Raw genomic sequence first — 19,777 nt, forward strand, 5'->3', positions numbered from 1 at the left:
AGGCGCATTCGAAAGTATTTACTTCCGGGTTTTGAGCATTCGAAAACCGAAACATTCAGCTTCTGAGACACTCGACAACCAAGGTACCACTGTACTTGAAGTAGTATTGAACAGTCTCTTTAGTGGACACCCTTTTCAATGTTATTTTTTTACCTAGCTGCTAAGACTTCACAGATTGTCAAGGCAACAGCCATAAAAAGCCATGGCTCATCCACATATACAATTTAAGCAGAGATACAGCTGACTGGTTCATTACATATGTGGGAGATAAGCTTTCAGTATTTTACAGATCAGTTTAAACAATAAAAGCAAGATGAGAGAAACATCCCTATGCAGTGTATTTTATAGGATATAGATTATTTCTGTGTAAGCCCCCCCCCCCAGGGTTTCTTCTTCCATACCTTGGCCAAGGCTCAGACATCTTAACTAGCTTTTCATTTGATAAAAAAAATGTGACTGCAAGGTCACCTTGGCTTTTGCATTTTGCATTGCTGCTTGACAAAATGATAGCATCATAAGTTCATGACCGTGCCTCCGAGCTCTGGCAATCAGTATGACATTGCTCTTGTTTTTATTGCATTGTTTATCTACATGTTACTCTGACACAGCCCAACACCATTGCAGTAGGTCCTATTTAATTGGATAATAAGGATTCCAAAATACAGTTTAACATCTCTCTCATAGTGACAACAAATGAAAATCTGAGAATTGGTTGAAGTCTTACCAGTATCTCTGAATTAGCATTTCTTTCTACTTTTATCAACCTGAATTTTGAATGGGAAAGAAGGATCCTAGGAAATTCATTGTGACTATGTTTAGCAACATTTCGTAGAATCACAGAATTGTACAGTTGGAAGACTCCCTGAGGATCATCTAGTCCAACCGACTGCAATGCAGGAATATGCAGCTGTCCCATATGGGGATCAAACTTTTGCAACCTTGGTATTATCAGCACCACACTCTGGCCCTGGTGACACACTTTTTAGACATGCATCATTTCGTGACACAGTAATGTCACATTTTAGTAGCAAACTGGAGGTTAAAATAACCCCTTTCCAGCCCCAGGAGGGGAGTGGGGAGCATTTACTTGACACACCTACACACTGCAGTCGACATACTAATATGTTGCAACATACAGTTTGAAAAGCTCTGCTCTAGCCAGCTGAGCTATCCAGGCAAAACTTTCTTTCCTATTCAGTCAGAACACAACAGTGCTTTTTGCAACTCTTGACAGATCCAAGCCCAATTGGTCTTCAAGAATTAGTTCTTTCATACCTTACATAGCATTATGTGTGGCTTGTCCACTGCATGTTTTCCCAGTTAACGCGATAAGAAATGAACAGGAAACACATGTCTGTAAACGTGTGGCAGATTAGCACACATAAGGATAGAGGAGTATAAAATTATGCTTAGTGTGGAGAAGGTAAATAGACAGAAGACATTTTCCCCTCTCTCACGTGTAATACTGGGTCCATCCAGTGAAAGTGAGTGGGAAGAGATTCCAGATAGATGAAAGAAAGTAGTTCTTCCCACAGTTCATAGTTAGTCTGTGGAATTCTACAAGACGTAGTGATGCCGGCCCAGCTGGGCAGCTTTAAAAGAAGATTAGGCACAGTCATCAGTGGCTACGTTCTGCTTCCACTGTCAGAGTTTGATGCTTCTGAATACCAGCCACTGGGAATCACAAGTGAGGAGAATGCTATTGTACTCAGGCCCTCCTTCCAGGCTTCCCACAGGCATCTGGTTGGGCATTGTGAGAATAGGATGCTGGTTTAGATGGGCCTTTGGTCTGATCCAGCAGGGCTCTTAAGTCAGGATTAGCTCCTTGGGTTCTATCTGCCACATGCTGAAGCAACTTACCTGAAACGTACTGCATGAATTTTCCATGAGACACAGTTGACAAGTAGCAAACTTGTTTGGCCCATAGAGGGTGAATTAGATCTTATTCTCCCTTTCTGCAATAGATAAAATGGCATTTATATAGCTGGTCTCCCTCCCCACACCCTGGCACCAAGCAGTTGATTTCCAATACCCAGTCACAGCTGAAGTGGGATTCCAGCTCCTCAGGAGCAATTATCCGTCAATCTGTAGCAATTTACACCTCATTAGGAAAGCCCAAATTAAGCCTCCTTACACGCTGGCCTACCTATATCCCATTGGAATATGAAGACCCATACCCTATAGCTGTTCTCACTTGAGGAGAGGGAGCGGGGAGCTAGAATCTCTTGGAGAGAAATAAATCAGTGAATCTGTGTGAGCTAGTTGAAAACCTTCAAGGGCCTGGGCTATAGGCAGCAATTTAGTGAAGGTCAATAGCAGGGGAGCCAGAAGTGGAAGAGGAATCAGGCTCAGAGGGCAGGCCGGAAAACAGAAATGGAAAACAAGCCAAAAGTCGGAACCAAAGAACAAGACCAGAAATGCAAGACATACTAGCTCAGGTAGATGTTGTTGCTCAAGCAAGTGTCAGCCACAGAGAGAAGTACTTTCTATATCTTCCTGACCAGGAAGAGCCAGCTTGGATGTGGGGAGCCAGGCCAGATCTGGAAGGTTCTTCCTGGGGAGGCTACAGTTATAGGCTCGCCACATGGGACAGCGGTCAGCAGTTTACTGACAAGCCAATGTGATTCCACTTGCAACTAATCACCAAACTTAGAACCATGGAGAAACCTGGTCTGAACAAAGACATTGGATTCTTATCTCATTATACTTAACAAAGCTATCTTTGGCCATCTCACCCCTTGCCTTTCCCTGCAAGACTAATTGCAGCCGTTAAGAGTCGTCAACAGCTTTTCCACACCTATCAGCTAATCACCCATTCCCACCACCCTCTGAGTAATACCCCTCCCCACTCCCTCACTATATTTAAGGATCTGGTGACTTCTGTTTCAGTGTATCTGAAGAAGTGTGCATGCACACGAAAGCTCATACCAAAAACAAACTCAGTTGGTCTCTAAGGTGCTACTGGAAAGAATTTGCTAGTAATAGAAGGTGTGGAGGCGATCCCTTATTTTCACTGCAGCCCCCATGCAGAAATGTGCTCTGAAAGGTTGGGGAATCCTTCAGAACAGCATGGGAAGTGATGGTAGTTGTCAGCAAAAGTGGAAGCCTTGGCTGGATTGGAGTGCCTTCCTTGTGTGGAAGGAGCCCTTCCATTTGTGGAAGAGCAACTATCTAGAAGAGAGACAAACCATTATCTCCACGAGAGAAAGCATTAAATCACCTATTTTCCATCTTTGGTTCACCTGATGCCGGTAAGCAATCTAACCACTGTATTTTGCACCAACCAAAGCTTTCAAACAGTTTTCAGAGACAGTCTCACCTACAGTGTATTGAATCTTTCCAAATGGAGTGTTACCACTCTATGGGTAACTGGACAGGCCCTCTCTGTTTAGAACAGGCTGTTTTTTCTAGATTCCCCCCCATGTCAAGTCTTTTAAGTGAATAGGTGATTGTTGCTCCCCTCTTTCTTCTGCAGCACTTACCAAAAGTACATTTCTTTCAGATTCAAATGCAACTAAAAAAGGTGCTATCAGCATGACAGTCAACGGAACAAAACTGCGAACACAAGAAGAGAGGTACTAAAGCAACTTCGGAATGTGCAGTTACACTGTTGGAAACTCAGCTCGGCACTTTCTTCCAGCTCTGACTGCAGCTGTATTTACCAAAGCAGTGCAGATTCCTTGGTCCAACAGATGCCAAATAGTGACTGAAAACAACATCTCGACTGTGGGTCTAAAATGAAGCAAGTGAAACCTGAATGTAAAATGCCAAAGAATCTTATGGTATGAAGTGCTGTCCCTATTGCTTTGTTTCAGTCCATCCCAAACCAGCCACCTTTGCCTTTTCGTGAGTTTTGTTACATAACTTAATATGTTTTAAGTTCAAAGATGCGATGGATTTTGGGTTCAACAATATATAGATAAAACATAACACAATCAGGTAATGGTTAATAGAAATTGCTTGGTGTGTAAATAAGATGTTTTATAACATAATTTAGAGCTGTACAGGCATAATAGCATTTTACAACAAAGGTGCCTCAAATGATGCATTATGCAATGATTACATTATTGTGCTTAATAATAGAAATCGTTTATATCTGAAACAATGACCTGAATTTCCTCCACTTTGAGGAGAATTAAGATTACATGCTGCATTTCATTCTATTTGGGGCTACTATGTTTGTTGATCCAAGCTCAATGGAGAGCGCAGCCTAACCCAAATTTCCCCAGAACTGGAGGAAATCCAGTTAACTACTTGTTATGAACCACTTCTGTAATTAAGCATAATAATAATTTTGTTTCCTAAACCTAAAATCTCCAATAATGTAATGAATATTTTATATCCTACTGGCAGAGGAGAACCAGAGTCACAATATCTAATTTTGTGCTACAATGTACAATGTCTTCCTGGAACACCTGTAATTGATAAACAGGGAGGGGGGGGGGGGGGGGGGGGGGGGGGGGGGTTGAGAACCTTTTGCAGAGGAGGTTGGTTTATATGAGTACCAAACCTTTTTTTTTTTTAAAGCAATTTCTAATAGTCACATCCTTCCCAATACCTCTTTATTAAGTTTTTTTTTTAAATGTCACCTTAACTCTGCAAATTACAGTGTACAATAATTTATATTGTGGTCTCTATTGATGAAATCAGATATTCCCTTTCTTGGTGTTTCTAATAAAACTTCCCCTTCCCCTTTACCTGCCTCTGTGTTTCTTGGTTTATTGCCCATATCTTGGCTCTGATCTGTGAAATGCACTTGGTTTTAATGTTCAAGTCTGAGTCCTTGTAAAAGTGCCTTGAAAGCCAGCACAGTAGCCTAGCGAGAGATTGTTCTAATGATATTTACTGTATTACAGTTGTCTCACTAATGCCAGTATTTTCTTTAGATAAGCAGTCCACTGTTCAAGGACTTGGTTTCATTACTAGCAATGATGCCAGCTTTCATTAGTGGCAATTTCTGGGTTGTTGTGTGTCAAACCAGGAGTATTACTTTTAAACTTCGCTGTATGTGGATGGTTATAATGCATGGATGTGTACCTGCTGTCATGAAAAGAGGCTCTTTCAATGGTCATAGAATTGTAGAGCTCGAAGGGACCACCAGTGTAATCTAGTCCAACCCCCTGCAATGCAAGAATCGTACCCAATATGTGTTGGGGGGGGGCTGTAGCTCAGTAGGGCTTTGCATTCAGAAGGTCTCAGGTTCAGTCCCTGGCATCTCCAGGTAGGGTTGGGAATATCACCTGAAACTCTGTAGAGTTGCTGCCTGTCAGTGTAGACAATACAGAGCTAGATTGACCAGTGTTCTCACTTGGTAGAACACAGCTTCCTATGTTCCCTACATTTGCTTGTGGAATAAGATTCCCATTCATCAAGCTGAGGATTAACAAACTGGGCTTTTAAGTTTTATCTGCTAAATGCCTCTTCCTTCATTTTGAAACAGGGGTTACAAAAAGAGATCAGCTGATAAATCTAAATATCTCTTCTCCCCCTCTCTCAACACACAAACACACACATACACACACACCACACACAGAGAGAGAGAGAGTTTTATTCATGCACCCGTGCATGGGGATGTGTCAGTCTCCCAAGCCTTTATGTGAACAGTGTGACTGTCTGTACTGACAGAGCCTTTGTGTGTGCAGCTGTGTGTGCAAAGGCTACAGGGCAGGCTACTTTATGCATCCTCGCTCCCATGTTCAGTAAGACAGGAACATGAACACCTGAAGAAGCCCAGTGTCCATAGGCGCTGATTCCTAGGGGCTGAGTATTTTTCTTGTCCTGGAACCACTGGGCATCCTGCTCTGCTTGCACACAGTAGGGAGTGTTTACTGTATCACAGCAGCTGCAAAACTACCCAGGACATTTCAAGATGGATTCATTCTTTGTCTGCCAAACCCTGGTCTCAGAAGCCTCCTGAAATTTGGATACCAATTTCAGCTTCTGTCAAGAAGGCTGATGAATGGAGCGCATGTAGGTAAACGTTTACCTTCAATCACATGCAAGCCAAGAGGAATACCTCAGAGATGAGCTTTGGAGAAAGACACACACCAAGCCTATCACATCAGCCATAAGAAGAACAGAGCTACAAGCACCGCATTTTAATGCACTCACAAGTTCTCTTTCAGTGGTACTTCATGGGTAACTTTTCCACAACGCAGCAAAAGACTCCAAATATTCTCCAGCCAAGTAATATGTACAAAAATGCATATACTAGGAAAGACTTACATAACATCAGGAGATTCACCTATCCTTTGTTAAAACACATTGCTTAGTATTATATGAGACTTAAGAACCCATAGAATCTTAGAATTGTAGCTGGAAGGGGCCATGAGGGTCATCTAGTCCACCCCCTGCAATGTTGGAATCTTTTGCGCAAAAGTGAGCTCAGAATGTCCCCAACCGTATAACGGAAGCAACAAAAGTGAGGAGAAAAGTAGATACGCATCTTACTAAAACAAGGAAAGGGAAAATATAAAGTTTGAGAAACATAATATGTAAACAGAACGATCAGAACAAAGTGCAGTTCTGATGGAATAAAATTCTTGTCACTTATTCAAAGATGTGGAGATGGACAGTTTTTAAATACAGTAGTAAAAATGGTAAAAAATTTAATTCACATAGGTTTCAGCATAATGGGGGTTATGGGTTTGTTTTGTTTTTATGATGTATTTTGTGTTCTTATTTTATGTTTTTATGCTGTGAACTGCCCAGGAACCTTCAAATGAAGGTTGCTATACAAATTAAATACATACATACATACATACATACATACATACATACATACATACATACATGGATCCAAGGGTGAGGTGCATACAGAAAGCATTTCTGCTTGCACAAGAGTTGACCCTTCATTTTTGGAAACTGGTCCTTCTTGCTTCAGCCTCCTTCACCATATGTCTTTGCTTCCAGATGGTTCCCTAACCCCCCTGGAGCATCGGGGGGGGGGGGGCTGGAGAGGGAAGGGAAGTAAAAAACGCCCATTTCCATGAATGGAGAGCTACTCCAAGCCCAAGGTGCAGATGCATTGGAATCAGTGACCTTCCTCTGACCACTGCCTTACTCTTCCAATGTCAGACTCACAAATTATGAAATAAATACTTGTGTAGTAAAAACTGGCTGTGAGAATGACAAAAAGGGTGCTCTGTTCAAAGTTACTTTTGTAATGCTGTCGTGGTGTCTGTGAACACACTTGCTGCTTTCTAGCATTTGGGTTTATTTAAGAAAATTTATTTATTGATATTAATTGAATAAGGTCAAAAGTCTAGTACTCTTCCTCCATAAATAGACTCATTCGCAGTATCACTTGCATACTGCCCCAGAACTTTGGAAGGGTATTGCCAGCTGCAGCGATAGCAAGTCATCAAAATTATATCTTATCTTGCCATAAAGACCCATGTTTCAGTCTTCTTCATAGATTTGCCAGCGCACAGTATTTAATCCTCAAACGTTCTGCTGCTGCAATCTTGTTTTCTCTTTGACGTCCTCGGCTGATTCTGATCGGGGATGCTGTGCTTGTGAAGGACGCAAAGAAAGCAGCCCTTCTGCTTTCTCTCATATGGGCAATGAGATCAGTTTCAGAGGCTGATTTGCCATGGAGCTTGTTAAAACAACCACCCAGCAATTTCTAGTCGTGTCTTTGCAAGTGGATCTTGAAACTTCTTGTTATTTCCTAAAATAAAAAGCCACATTGTCAAAAGATTTAGCATTAGATCATGTGCTGATTAATTTTGAAGATCATCCCACGGGTGGACGTTAAGTATGTTGTTTGTTCCGATCTGCTGAGTGCTACAATTGTTTCCCCAGCCCTTTAGCAGACTAAAGTGGAGGGCAAATGGAGCAACAATTTGAAAATAAAGTTGTACTGAACGAGGGATTGACAGAAGGGGGACCTCCCCATCACACCCATCCCAATAGCCCTTTTCATAAATACCAAAATCATTTTGAAGAAATACTCAAAGAATGCAGTGCTGGCTCCAGGGTTTTTCCAGGGTGGGTGGGAACATGGACAAGGTGTTCCGATCAAGATCTCCTCTTCTCCATGGGCTCACTGCCCACTCACTCTTCCTTTTCCTTTGTGCCCAGTCTGCACAGATGCCCAGAGAGAGGGGGGAGCAAGAGAGGGAGAGGGAGAGCACTGAGGAAGCAGAGGTTTCTGTTCTAATTCCTCAGGAAGAAGAGGAACTGAGCCAGGAAAATGTCCCCCTCCACGCCACTGAAGTGTGGGTCTCAGCAGGTGCCCATCCCTGACACTGGCCTTGAAACAATAACCATGGGTACCGTGCGTGGCCTTAGGCATTTCATTATCTCCAAGAGACACCTGTATGTGTATAAATATTTCAAGCCTGTAACCCTTCACACTGCAGGTAGGGATTCCATGTTTTGAATGCTTCCCATATCACGGGCTCCTTTGGGATGAAAATGTAATAATTAAAGAGCATAACAAAGAAACGGCATGTGTCCAGAAGTGCTATAGGCCTACCTTGCCCCATGATGTACAGTCATCCCCCCACTTACGCAGGGGTTACATTCTGGGGGCCCATGTGCATAAGCAAAAATTGCATAAGTGAGGAGCACCTTCTAAACACACCCTTAAACCCCCACCTCTGCTGCTGTCTCTCCAATCCAGACCAAAAATACTGTATCCAAAATATCCACAAGTAGAATTGAAGCTCTGGAGACCACCTGGAGGCTGGGTTACACAGAAGCGCATTCAAATCTGAAATGGTTCACTCTAGGATCATGTGCTCTATGATATTGCTGGAAATGGTTCACTCTAGGATCATGCACTCTGTGATATTTCTGAAACTCTTAATTCTATGTTCCTTACCTAGAAAGGAGTGTAGTGAACTATCTCATAGGTTAGGTGAGAGAATGAACACCTTAATAATTATCAAGCATTTTGTAAAATAAAAGCCTTCTTTATAGATGCTGAGCCGTACTGGATATAACTTTAAAAGGGACACAGTTTTTTTTTTTCTTCCTGGAATTGAAGCACTTGCAAAAGAAACTGTGAGTCAAACAGGCATATTTAAGCATCAGATTTTAAAATTACTGCATTCATTCTGGCCACTCCATTTGCAAAACCCAATACTAAACACATTTGTTCAAGAACTGCTATAATCTGTCAAGATTTTGCAGTGGGAACGTAGTTTGACTAATATTTCTCAAACAACGATTGTATCAGGGTGTGAAATCAAAGCATTTTTGAAGTCTTTGTTTCATTCTCCTTCCTCTCAGGGTGCCTTTTCAGGAACACGACATTACCTCCTCCCACAAAGAGATTGATCCCTCCCTTAGTCTGGCTGCACAGATATTGGTGATGATTTGAACTATGTTAGTTTTGGGAAAAGATCTGTAAAACCATCAAAACATACACTATCTCTCTGTTCCAGATTCCAACACAGCTCTCTGAGGGCGACTTTGTGGAATCCATATGGCAATATAGAGGTTTTAGTTAGAAAACATACAAAGACAGAGCCCCGGTTCACACACTGACCCAGGACAGTGCTGTTAGCAGCGGAGTGAACAAGCCACACGTACCTCTTCCCTTCCCCCATAAAAAGAGCCTATAGGATGAACAAGGCCTGCACATGGTGTTTTAAAAAGGATGTGGAATTGTTCAAACCAGGCCTGTGCACCATCAGCTGCTCATGCAGAAACCCCAGTTCACATTGCAGTCTATCATGGTGCAGAAAAGGGGCATGCAGCACCATTCTTCCTTCGAGACTGTTGCACAGCCACCACAGCAGAATGAATGTATCAGCTGGAGCACAGTGTTCCCTCACAAGTTTTGCAATTCCATTGCTCATAAACGGCTAAGAGCTCATACCAGAAAACTTCAGCCATCATAATTTTATGGATGTAGCATACATCACTTGATTCCCTCTCTTAAGTGTGTCATGTTGTCGACTGGGTAGAATGCTGGTTCCTTTCCGGGGGGGGGGGCTATTGTGTTTGCTGTTTTTATTTTTATTATGTATTTTGTGGTTTTATATCTTGATTTTATTCTGTGAACCGCCCTGAGACCCCCGAGTATAGGACGGTATATAAATTCTGATGACGACGACGACGACGATGATGATGATGATGTCCATCTTGGGACAAACAGACTTTGACCTATTAGTTAGATAACTAGATGGGAAATTGTTGAGAAGAGTAACAAGATCGATTTTTAAAATGTTGTCAATCAGATAAATCGGGGGGGGGGTCCTAATAGCTGCATTAGGGATATATAGGGTGGAATTCAATGTCATACGATTCTGACCATTCTGTCAGCACAAGCGTTACTACTTGCTCTCCCTTTCCCATTTTGTTCTCCCCCCCCCTGCAAATATTCCAGAGTGGATTTGGAGGGTGGACACAGGGGCAAAAGATGAGGGGAAGCCCCGTTGCATTATTACAAGTCCTTGCCATGGCTTCTGCTAGTGCACCAGGTTAATTTTGTGTGCACTGGGTGAAATTTGGGCCTCTTTGTAAACCTCCCACTTCATATCACAAGCTGCCTATGTTACTCCCCTCCACTCAGAAAGTAGTTTACTACGGGCAGCTGTTTCTGAAAAATGCAAGTAAGTCCAAAGTCCCCCTGGGTGTGTTGAGCTCTTTTTGTATTTCTTTTGGTCCTGGCCGTTATTACTGACAGCCTAAACGCTGCTAAAGCAGTATGGCCATATATTTATGCATTTGCACATCTGGAGTGGTAGAATTCTTAGGACTTTAAACACTGCTAATAGAAACGTCAGGATGGTTCATGGTCAGGCGTTTACGTTCTCCATATACCGAATGCCCTGCACCCACCAGTGCTCTCAAATCAAGTTAGCTGCATTAGTGTGCAGATGGATGGAGCAGCCCAGGAAACAAATCAAATGCTTCTTCAAGTGGAAACAGCTTCACGAAAGTTATCCGACTGACTCTGGCTTCTGATTCATAGGTAGGCGAGTGGGTGATATATTGTGATATGTCACTTGTGCTTGTCTGCTCCTAGGTGGACCTGCCACATAGGGTGGCTTTTGAGAGGTTTTGAAGTTGGCTTGGAAGCAATTAGCTGACTTGCCATTAGGCAAATTGCATTTTTCTACGTCAGTGGGTGGAAACCTCTCATTTTAACCACTTGGCACTTGGTCTATTGTACTCTCACTTGCCAGTTTAAATTTACCACAGCAGTTTATAGTACTCCACTTGGATAGTTCAGTCGATAGAGGGTGAGACTGTTAATCTCACAGTCCCAGAGTGGTGGGTTCGAGCCCCACGCTGGAGAAAAAGATTCCTGCATTGCAGGGGGTTGGACTAGATGACCCTCGTGGTCCCTTCCAACTCTATGATGGTATGACTTTAATGAGGTAGGTAAACAGCAGTAGCTCTCCAGAAATGGATCTTTCCCAGATCTAGTCTACCTACTACTATTAAGCCATGGCCTTCTCTGAAAATTCTCCTTAGTATCTGTTTCAGCACTGCTGCCAGGTGTGAGGGGGCTACTCATCCCACGCTGGGTATCCCACTGCTTTCTCCATCTCCCCCCCCCAGCCAGTCCTAATTGCCCCTCTTTCCTCGGTGCTTCCTCTCTGCTGCTCTCCACCCCACAGAGGCGGGTCTAGGGCAATGCAACCGGTTCCCTTGCCCTAGGTGCCGAACCAAGGGGGTGTCACAGGACACCACAACTATGATATAGAGCATACTCCAAACAGAAGGCAAGAAGTGGGGGGGGGTGCTAAATTTTTGCCTCGCACTGGGCGCCGCTGAAATTTGAAATACCCAAGTCCTCCCTTGCTTACCAAGCAAGGAGGGCTCCCTTGTCACTTTCTTTCCTCATCAAAAAGTACATTTTACAAGGGGCGGGCATTGTCGTTTAGTCCGACTCTTCGTGACCCCATGGACCAGAGCATGCCTGGCACTCCTGTCTTCCACTGCCTCCAGCAGTTTGGTCAGACTCATGTTGGTAGCTTCGAGAACACTGTCCAACCATCTCATCCTCTGTCATCCCCTTCTCCTTGTGCCCTCAGTCTTTCGGTTCTGTCCTTCCAGTGAGCACTCAGGGCTGATTTCCTTCAGAATGGATAGGTTTAATCTTCTTGCAGTCCATGGGACTCTCAAGAGTCTCCTCCAGCACCATAATTCAAAAGCATCAATACTTTGGCGATCAGCCTTCTTTATGGTCCAGCTCTCACTTCCATACGTCACTACTTGGAAAACCATAGCTTTACCTATACGGACCTTTGTTGGCAAGGTGATTTCTCTGCTTTTTAAGATGCTGTCTAGGTTTCTCATTGCTTTTCTTCCAAGAAGCAGGCATCTTTCAATTTCGTGACTGCTGTCACCAAGGGGCAGGCATACTGTGAAGCAAAGTGGGTCTAGGTTGCAAAGCAGGCTGCAGGTGGCTTTTGCAGCCTGCCGGCATCTTCTTTTCCTCAGACTGCCTCTGATCCTCATACAGAAGCAATGTGCAGAAATGATGGGCTGTGACTGAAGCAACCTCGGCCTTCACATGTGAAACATTTTATTCACCTCAGAAAATGGGATTTTGTGCTGGCTGGTATTAGCCCCGATTTACATATGCTGGGGGATGTGAATGGTGCCGTGGTCTAAACCACCAAGCCTCTTGTATTTGCCAGTTGTAAGGTTGGCGGTTCGAATCTGTGTGATGGGGTGAGCTCCCATTGCTCTGTCTCAGCTCCTGCCAACCTAGCAGTTCAAAAGCATGCCAGTGCAAGTAGATAAATAGGTACCACTGTGGCAAGAAGGTAAACGGTGTTTCTGTGCGCTCTGGTTTCTGTCATGGTTTTCCTTTGCACCAAAAGCGGTTTAGTCATGCTGACCATGTGACCTAGAAAGCTGTCTGTGGACAAATGCCAGCTCCCTCGGCCTGAAGCAAGAAGAGCATCGCACCCCATAGCTGCTCTACCACTGCTCTCGTTATAGATGCTATTATTATTATTATTATTATTAAATATATATTCTTCTCTACAGTAAAATGGTACATATTCCCAAGAAAATGTGTTTAGCATCACAGTGACAAAAGCATTTTGCCATTTTATTGCTGAGTCGTAGTGGTGCTAGGATTCAGTAACTCTTGAAAGTGAAACTGCATATGGCCAGAGTATTCATTTTTAAAAAAATAAATCAAGATGGGCAACTGTTGTTGTTTGTGTTTTGCCCTAACATATCCGTTAGTTAGTTAGTTAGTTAGTTAGTTAATATATCCCCCTTCATCCAAGCTCACAGGGTGGTTCACAACAGAAAAAATGCAAAATCAGTTGTGCAGCATGGAATGGTGGGAAGCGAGAAGAGAAGAGAAATGTTAATAATGTGCTTCACACATGGTATGGTCATCTAAAGGCCATTAAGTCCAGGATCTAGGCTGCATGCACACCATACATTTAAAGCACATGACTTCAACCCAAGCATCCTGGGAACTGTAGTTTGCTAAGGGTGCTGAAAATTATAGCTTGTTGAGGGGGAAACTACAGTTTTTGGGATTCTTTGTGGGAAATGGTGTGCTTTAATTGTGTGATGTGTACACAGCCTAACTACTTCGCTGTATCACTGGGAAACAAAAACAGACTTAAAATAGCCCTTTTCACTGCTTGCTGGCTGTTATTCGCAGAGGTTTTTGTTTTTTTAGTGTACAGGAGCATTTAAAATGTAATCACACACACACACACACCACACACACACACCACACACACACACAAAAACACTCTTTGATGCTGCAATCCACAGTACCTCTTTTTTCTGCATGTGTAGAACCAGGCCTATTTCTGTCTACAATCTGTTTTTTTTGGTGCGGGGAGGGAGGGGGGGGCTGTTTGCTTGCTGTGGGGCATCCTGTTTCACTCAATCTCATTTCCATGAGATTAAAATAGTAGCTTCAAATAAAACACACTGTACATTTAAATAGAAAGTAAACAAAAGTCAGGCAACGCTGGGAATTCTGCTTAATTCATGCTGCTATTATGTGTTCCTGAAATAGTTTCTATCTTTAGAGGTGCCCTTAAGGAATTGTGAAGAAACCTGGCATTATTTACAGTGATGTCACACTTTCTATTCTGTTGCTTGAGCACCACTTTAACCCCCTCCATCCGTGTTCTCTGGCACAGCTCTTCCAAACATTTGCCTGCACTAGTAGCCCATTGAAGTGAGTACTTTGTGAGTGGAATGTTTTCAAGACGAAGGCATTGTATTTGTACACGCTGAGAGAGGGCAACACTCTCCCGTCGTCAGGGGGTGTTGTTACACTTCAGATCCAAAGCGGTAGCACACATTCACTGATGGGACTACTCCCCCCCCCTTTTAACACTGTATTTGCTAATTAAAACCACTTTCTAGTGAGGTTTTCTCCAGACTTATCTTGTTAAATACCATCTAGACCTCCGTTGAGGCAAATCTAGTCTTGTTGTCCATCAATGGCCTTGCAATGTGGTAGACTCATTTGCCCTCACGTAGATTTGCTTCACGTAGACTCATTGTGGAATACTTTCCCACTAGATCCAGGCTTTAAGATAAAATTCTCCTGGGCCAGGATGCAAGGAAGAAAAATTGTTAATTAAATCACCGCCCCAGGACATATTAAGCTTCCCTCTGCTAATGTTCCTGACAGTTATGAGATTAAATGCAACAAATCTGATGTGAAAAACTCTACAAGCATTGGGCATGATCAGCACAAAACAAGCATTTTTTTTTTTTAAACCTGCCCTTGCTTGGAAGGCAAGAGAGCTAGCATGTGCTTAACTCTTTCACTGAAAACAGGAGGATCCTAAGCGATCTACTCAGTGTAGGTTTCACTGGGTTCAAAGGAATTTAGACCTGTGTTTACATGTGTTCACCTAAGCCAAGAGGAAGGAAGGAAGGAAGAATGGGTGTTCTTCACAGTGTTTAAAAAATATTCATGAGTATGTTTAAATTAAACTAGGATAAAGGTTTAGCTTTAACAGTATACTTTAGCTAGCAGTAATACGGTCTTGTGGTTCCTCTGAGAGAAACTGTTTGCCACTGTAAATAGCAATCTTCTTTTCAACATCTTTTTATGGCTATATAATATATATATCTATAGTCATAACTATATATATATATATATATATATATATATATATATATATATATAGTTGATGACTTTATATTAAGTTTGCTTTACAGTTACTGTAGCCTATTCAAATAGTCAGGGAGCCACGTGGAGTCATTATGGAATTGTTCTCATTTGACCGACTAAAAATCAGCACATTTCTCTTCCTTGGCGGACCAGGAAGGGGAAATTCTGGGTTTTAACTAGAGAAGTCTGCTAGCCAAGATAGCTAAATGAAACTCCTGTGCAAGGGGTTCTACAGCTCTGCCACAGACTCTCCCAGCTCACTAAACCCTTCCAAACCTCCACTTCCCAGTCTTCTCTCTCTGACCACACATCATTGTCCCACCACCACTCCCCGGGCTCTGAGCCTTCTTTCTTTGGTGGCTCTTCCGCTGGTTCCTCCCATCATATCTCTGCATCCAACCGGTTCATGACCTCAGCATGGGAAACCAGGTTTCAGCTGCCTTGCTTCTTTCCCTCCTATAAATAACATGGTTAACAGACAGGGTCAAAAAAGTGAGTCTTTCAACTGCCTGCCTGTGACTAATCCTTTAAGATCTTGCAAGGTAAGCAAAACCATCATTATTCTCTTGTTCTTGAGGAAAATGTAAGGAAACGAACAATGACAACCAAGGGGCTAAACTGACGAAAGCAGCAAGGGGTAGGTGGCTGCAGATGAGGTGCAGGTTTTCATTGCTATTATCATTATAATTATTTTATTTTGCAGTATTCTCTTTGCTGCTGCACAGAATACAGGAAAGAGAGTGTAATAGAAAGAATAAATGTTGTTGTTGTTGTTTTTTAAATGAACATTTGACCCCCCGCTACAGGAGCTCATTCCTAATCCTTCAAGAGTTTCTAGGGGATTCAGCATTTTACCTCATCTTTTATGGAGCATTTAACTGTCTTCCAGACAAGCTGTAACAAAAGGTCCCGGCCATCGGGTCTCCTGGCTCTCTCTTAGTAAAGTCTGGGATTAGCCTGGAGGTCTTGGCCACCCTCCAGTTTGTGTTATTACACATATCCTGCCGCCTCTCGGCAATTCCTGAAGGATATGGGATTTTCTCCTCGTTTCCTGCCCCAAACTCTGCTTGAGTGTCTCCAGACTGTTAAACAGCTCCTGTATTGGGAGGGTGGAGAGCAGAATTTTATTTTATTTTTCTGGGAAGAAGACACCAAGCGCAAAGGTCAAGGAGGAGATGGAAAGCTGCCTGTCATGGGAAGCTACCAACATTGCTGCGGAGAACAGCAGCCAGCTAGAGCGCAGGACTCTGAAGCTCATTCCTCCTTGCTTTTCTGGCACTGCTACCAAAGACCAATGTCCATTCATAGAATCATGGAATCGTAGAATTGTAGAATTGGAAGGTACCATGCGGGTCATCCATCCTCCCTACAATGCAGGAATCTTTTGCCCAAGTGGGGCTCAAACCCATGACCTTGAGATTAAGAGTCTTGTGCTCTGTCAACAGAGCTATCCCCAGCTGCCAAAGAAGAGGAGCACAATGTCTCTGCTTGTTTTAAAACCAGGGAACCTTTCACTTGTGAGGCGATCATGAGGACCACATCCTCACCTCTCAGTACAGGGAACGACCATTTTGCGCACGTTCAAAGCATGTGCCATTTCCGGACCTGGAGGGGGGTGGAATGGGGACAGGCTTATGCACATTCCGCTGATGTGCATGATGACCCAGAACGCAGCCCCCCCCCCCATTGGGGATTGCCTGTGTATGTCTTGTGCTTTTACAACAGTTATGCTGAAGGAGGCTGGGGCTAAATTGTTGCTACCTAGCCTCTGCCCATGTGAGAAGGAGGAGCATAGATTAGCACTGAGCAGCAGAGAGCCAAAATGGTCTCTCTTGGAACAACAAAGTCTGCACCTCTCTGACTCATCCATAATGCCTCCAATCCCAGGAAGCAATGGTTAATAGGAGGAAAGGCTGACTTGGAAAATGGGGGGCACCACACATCTACGTGTAATTGAACCTGAACCAGGCACTCTCATGGGACCCTGGGGTTCAAACTATAGGTTAGGAGTTGCTTTGCATCACTCTGCCTAGTCCGTCTACCTCAACTGTCACCACTTCTCCAGGACCTCATGTGGAGGTCCTTGCAGAGGCAGAGCTAACTGCTCAGGGGTGTGCCAGCAGTGGTGTGCGTCCCAGGGGGGTGCACTACTGGCGGGGAGCGTCTCGGGGGGTGCCGCCCATATGATGCCACCCCCCTCAGGGATGGCACCCAGGGCAACCGCCCCCAACTTTCTCCGCTACTGGTCCTTGCCACTTGGCTATGGTTCCTTTCTTTAAATCAGGTCACCAACATGGCACCTATGGGTCTCATCATGCCTTCCAGTACCTCCCATGGTGCCCATGGGAGTTTTTAAAAAGGCACAGTACATAAGAGACTCTTTACGTTTCCTTCTCGGTGATTGTTTGCATTTTCTCGTAGTCTGCTACCCTGAGCATGTCCCCTTAAACATGCCCACGTTTCATTGGATGTCAGAATCTCACCGCTTCCCCTCCACTCTATTGATAGGGATGTCTGATGGCGGGGCCATGGCTGCACCATGTTGAGGTCCTGTCTCTTTTCCCTTCTCTTTCAGATGTGGCAGCCACTTGGTGTTGTGACGCACCACCTACAGCAGCCATGTTATGACTGGCACCCACGGCCCTTTCTTAGAATTCCAAAGGTGTGCCCCCTGGCTCCAAGGGTTTAGCAACCCCTGCCTTCAAGTGTTTTAGTTGGCCACTTGAGACCACAATACAAGGGAAGAGAAGGGAAGCAGCAACTAAAGTTCCAAGCATGAACAAAGTGCCGGAAGAGGCGACAGGATAGAAGAGCAGACCCAAAAGGCAAGGCCGCAGTACTGATGAGCAAGTGACCGTGTTTTTGTACAGAGACACACTGGAGGTCCAGGCCAATTGTGTCCGTGTGAAAGCATTTGTGGAAAGCAAAACTCACAGACAAACGATGAGGCCAATTTGTCAGAAAAATAATGTGAGTGGTTGGCGAAAGGAAAGAAAGCCGAAAACTACAGGTGCCTACTAATGAGGGACTCAGACAACAAACAACACATAGGAAATGCTTGTCACCAATAAAGCACCGGTTTGACACAGTCGCTGGGTAGGGCTTCTATTAAGGTGTGCATAAACCCTTTGGAGATTGAAGGTTCTGGGTAAATCAGAGATTATAATTATATTGCTGCAAGTCCACACATTGTACTATATTTGTGTGATATGAGCAGATAATTATGCACAGAAGTACATGGTGAACTCATTTGTGGTGTGTGTGTGTGTGTGTGTGTGTTGTTTTTCATAAGATAAGAACCCTTCCATGATCATAGGTTTGTTGTAATGATTTTCCCTGAGGTAAGTTTTTAGCGAGTTCTCTCTGAGTAGGGACATGTTTTTAAATATCTTTTCCCCTCGAAGAAGGAGGCGGGATGGGGGGATAAAAGAAAAGAAAAGAAGAAAACTGAAACATCCAAGCAAGCTATCATTTCCCAAATCTTCCCATTGCCTCTGAAGGTCAGATTTCAAGTACAAATCCATTTTTGTTGTGTGTGTTTTTGTTTTATATAATTTATGTTGGCTGGCATTTTAAAATTGCAGTGGAGCAGTGAAAAGTCTGAGCTCAAAGATATTATCTGCCTTTGCCAGATTTTTAAGGAGACGGGAAGAAAAATGTCAAAGTCTTTTGCAGAGGGCTGAGATGTATATACGTGGTTAAGAGCTATAGGCATTTGTAAGTTCCATAATTGCACTTTACGTTCATTTCGTTCCCATCTCATTCTCGTCATCAACTAAAATATTTTCTCATTTCCCTCTACAATTTCCAATAAACATTGCAAATGTTTTTTTAATTGAATCGGACTGGGGGGCGGGGGCAGTAAGTCCTTCTATGGCCAGTGTTTGAATCTAAATCCCGAGCTCCATTAGGAAATCTAATGACTTTACTTGATAGATAGACCTAATTTATGAGGAGATAGAAAGAAATAATTGGGAGAATATGTTATATATGGTCCATAAGAAAAGTCACATAAAGAGTCATTAGGGGCATACAGTAGAAGCTGTTATTATGATGCTGCATTTTTTAAATGGATAACTAATTTTTAAATGCTAAATCATGGCTAATCTTGGCTTGCAACCTATTCTCAAGGGTGATTAATGATTCTAGTAGAGACCAAATCAAATGGGGGAAAAAAGAAAAGTCAACACACAACCCAGTCCAATTCGGGGGGTTTTCTAGTTGCAAAGTGTCTAATTGCTGGCACTAAAATTACAACGCCAACATGGAATGGCCTCCTTCAGGTGGTTGTGGACTCTCCTTGCTTGGAGGTTTTTAAGCAGAGGTTGGGTGGCCATTGGTCATGGATGCATTAGCTGAGATTCCTGCCTTTCAGGGGTTTGGACTAGAGGACCCTCTAGATCCCTTCCAACTCTATGATTCTATGATTCATCCACTAGCCATAATGCTGACTGTTCGTTCAAGCATTCTGGATGGTGGGTCATAGGTCACCCTATGACGGAACATAAATAGTTAAGTGGGTGCAGGTTGTCCTTAAAGGCACAGCACAAGATTAATCAACTGTGCTTGAGCCATGGCTCAGGAGAGGAAGAAAAACACTTCAAAGCCACGAGTCCAGTGATTGGTCGCAGCTGTCAGGAAATATCAGCTGATTTGCTCTCAATCTCCTTAGCTATTTCAGGGGGAAAAAATCTG

General features: G+C 43.4%; 1 protein-coding gene and 1 long non-coding RNA gene across 6 annotated transcripts in view; both read left to right on the forward strand.

Annotated features, from left to right (window-relative positions):
- CEP128 (centrosomal protein 128) overlaps window positions 1-4,427 on the forward strand; it is a 178,141-nt gene extending 173,714 nt beyond the window's left edge. For 4 of the 5 annotated variants that reach the window (XM_033141762.1, XM_033141778.1, XM_033141787.1 and 1 more), the window contains one exon: window positions 3,476-4,427. In XM_033141762.1, the coding sequence (XP_032997653.1) occupies window positions 3,476-3,582 (107 nt within the window). In that variant the 3' untranslated portion in view covers window positions 3,583-4,427. The remainder of the gene's footprint in view (window positions 1-3,475) is intronic. The other variant, XM_033141773.1, reaches the window with a different exon arrangement.
- Window positions 4,428-15,553: 11,126 nt separating this feature from the next.
- Window positions 15,554-18,330, forward strand: LOC117060651. Its single transcript, XR_004428019.1, has 2 exons — window positions 15,554-15,624; window positions 17,658-18,330. It is a non-coding gene; the product is annotated as an uncharacterized LOC117060651 (long non-coding RNA).
- Window positions 18,331-19,777: the final 1,447 nt, after the last annotated feature.

The sequence above is a fragment of the Lacerta agilis genome, chromosome 1 (genome assembly GCF_009819535.1).
Source record: "Lacerta agilis isolate rLacAgi1 chromosome 1, rLacAgi1.pri, whole genome shotgun sequence".
In the NCBI taxonomy this organism is placed as follows: Eukaryota; Metazoa; Chordata; class Lepidosauria; order Squamata; family Lacertidae; genus Lacerta; species Lacerta agilis.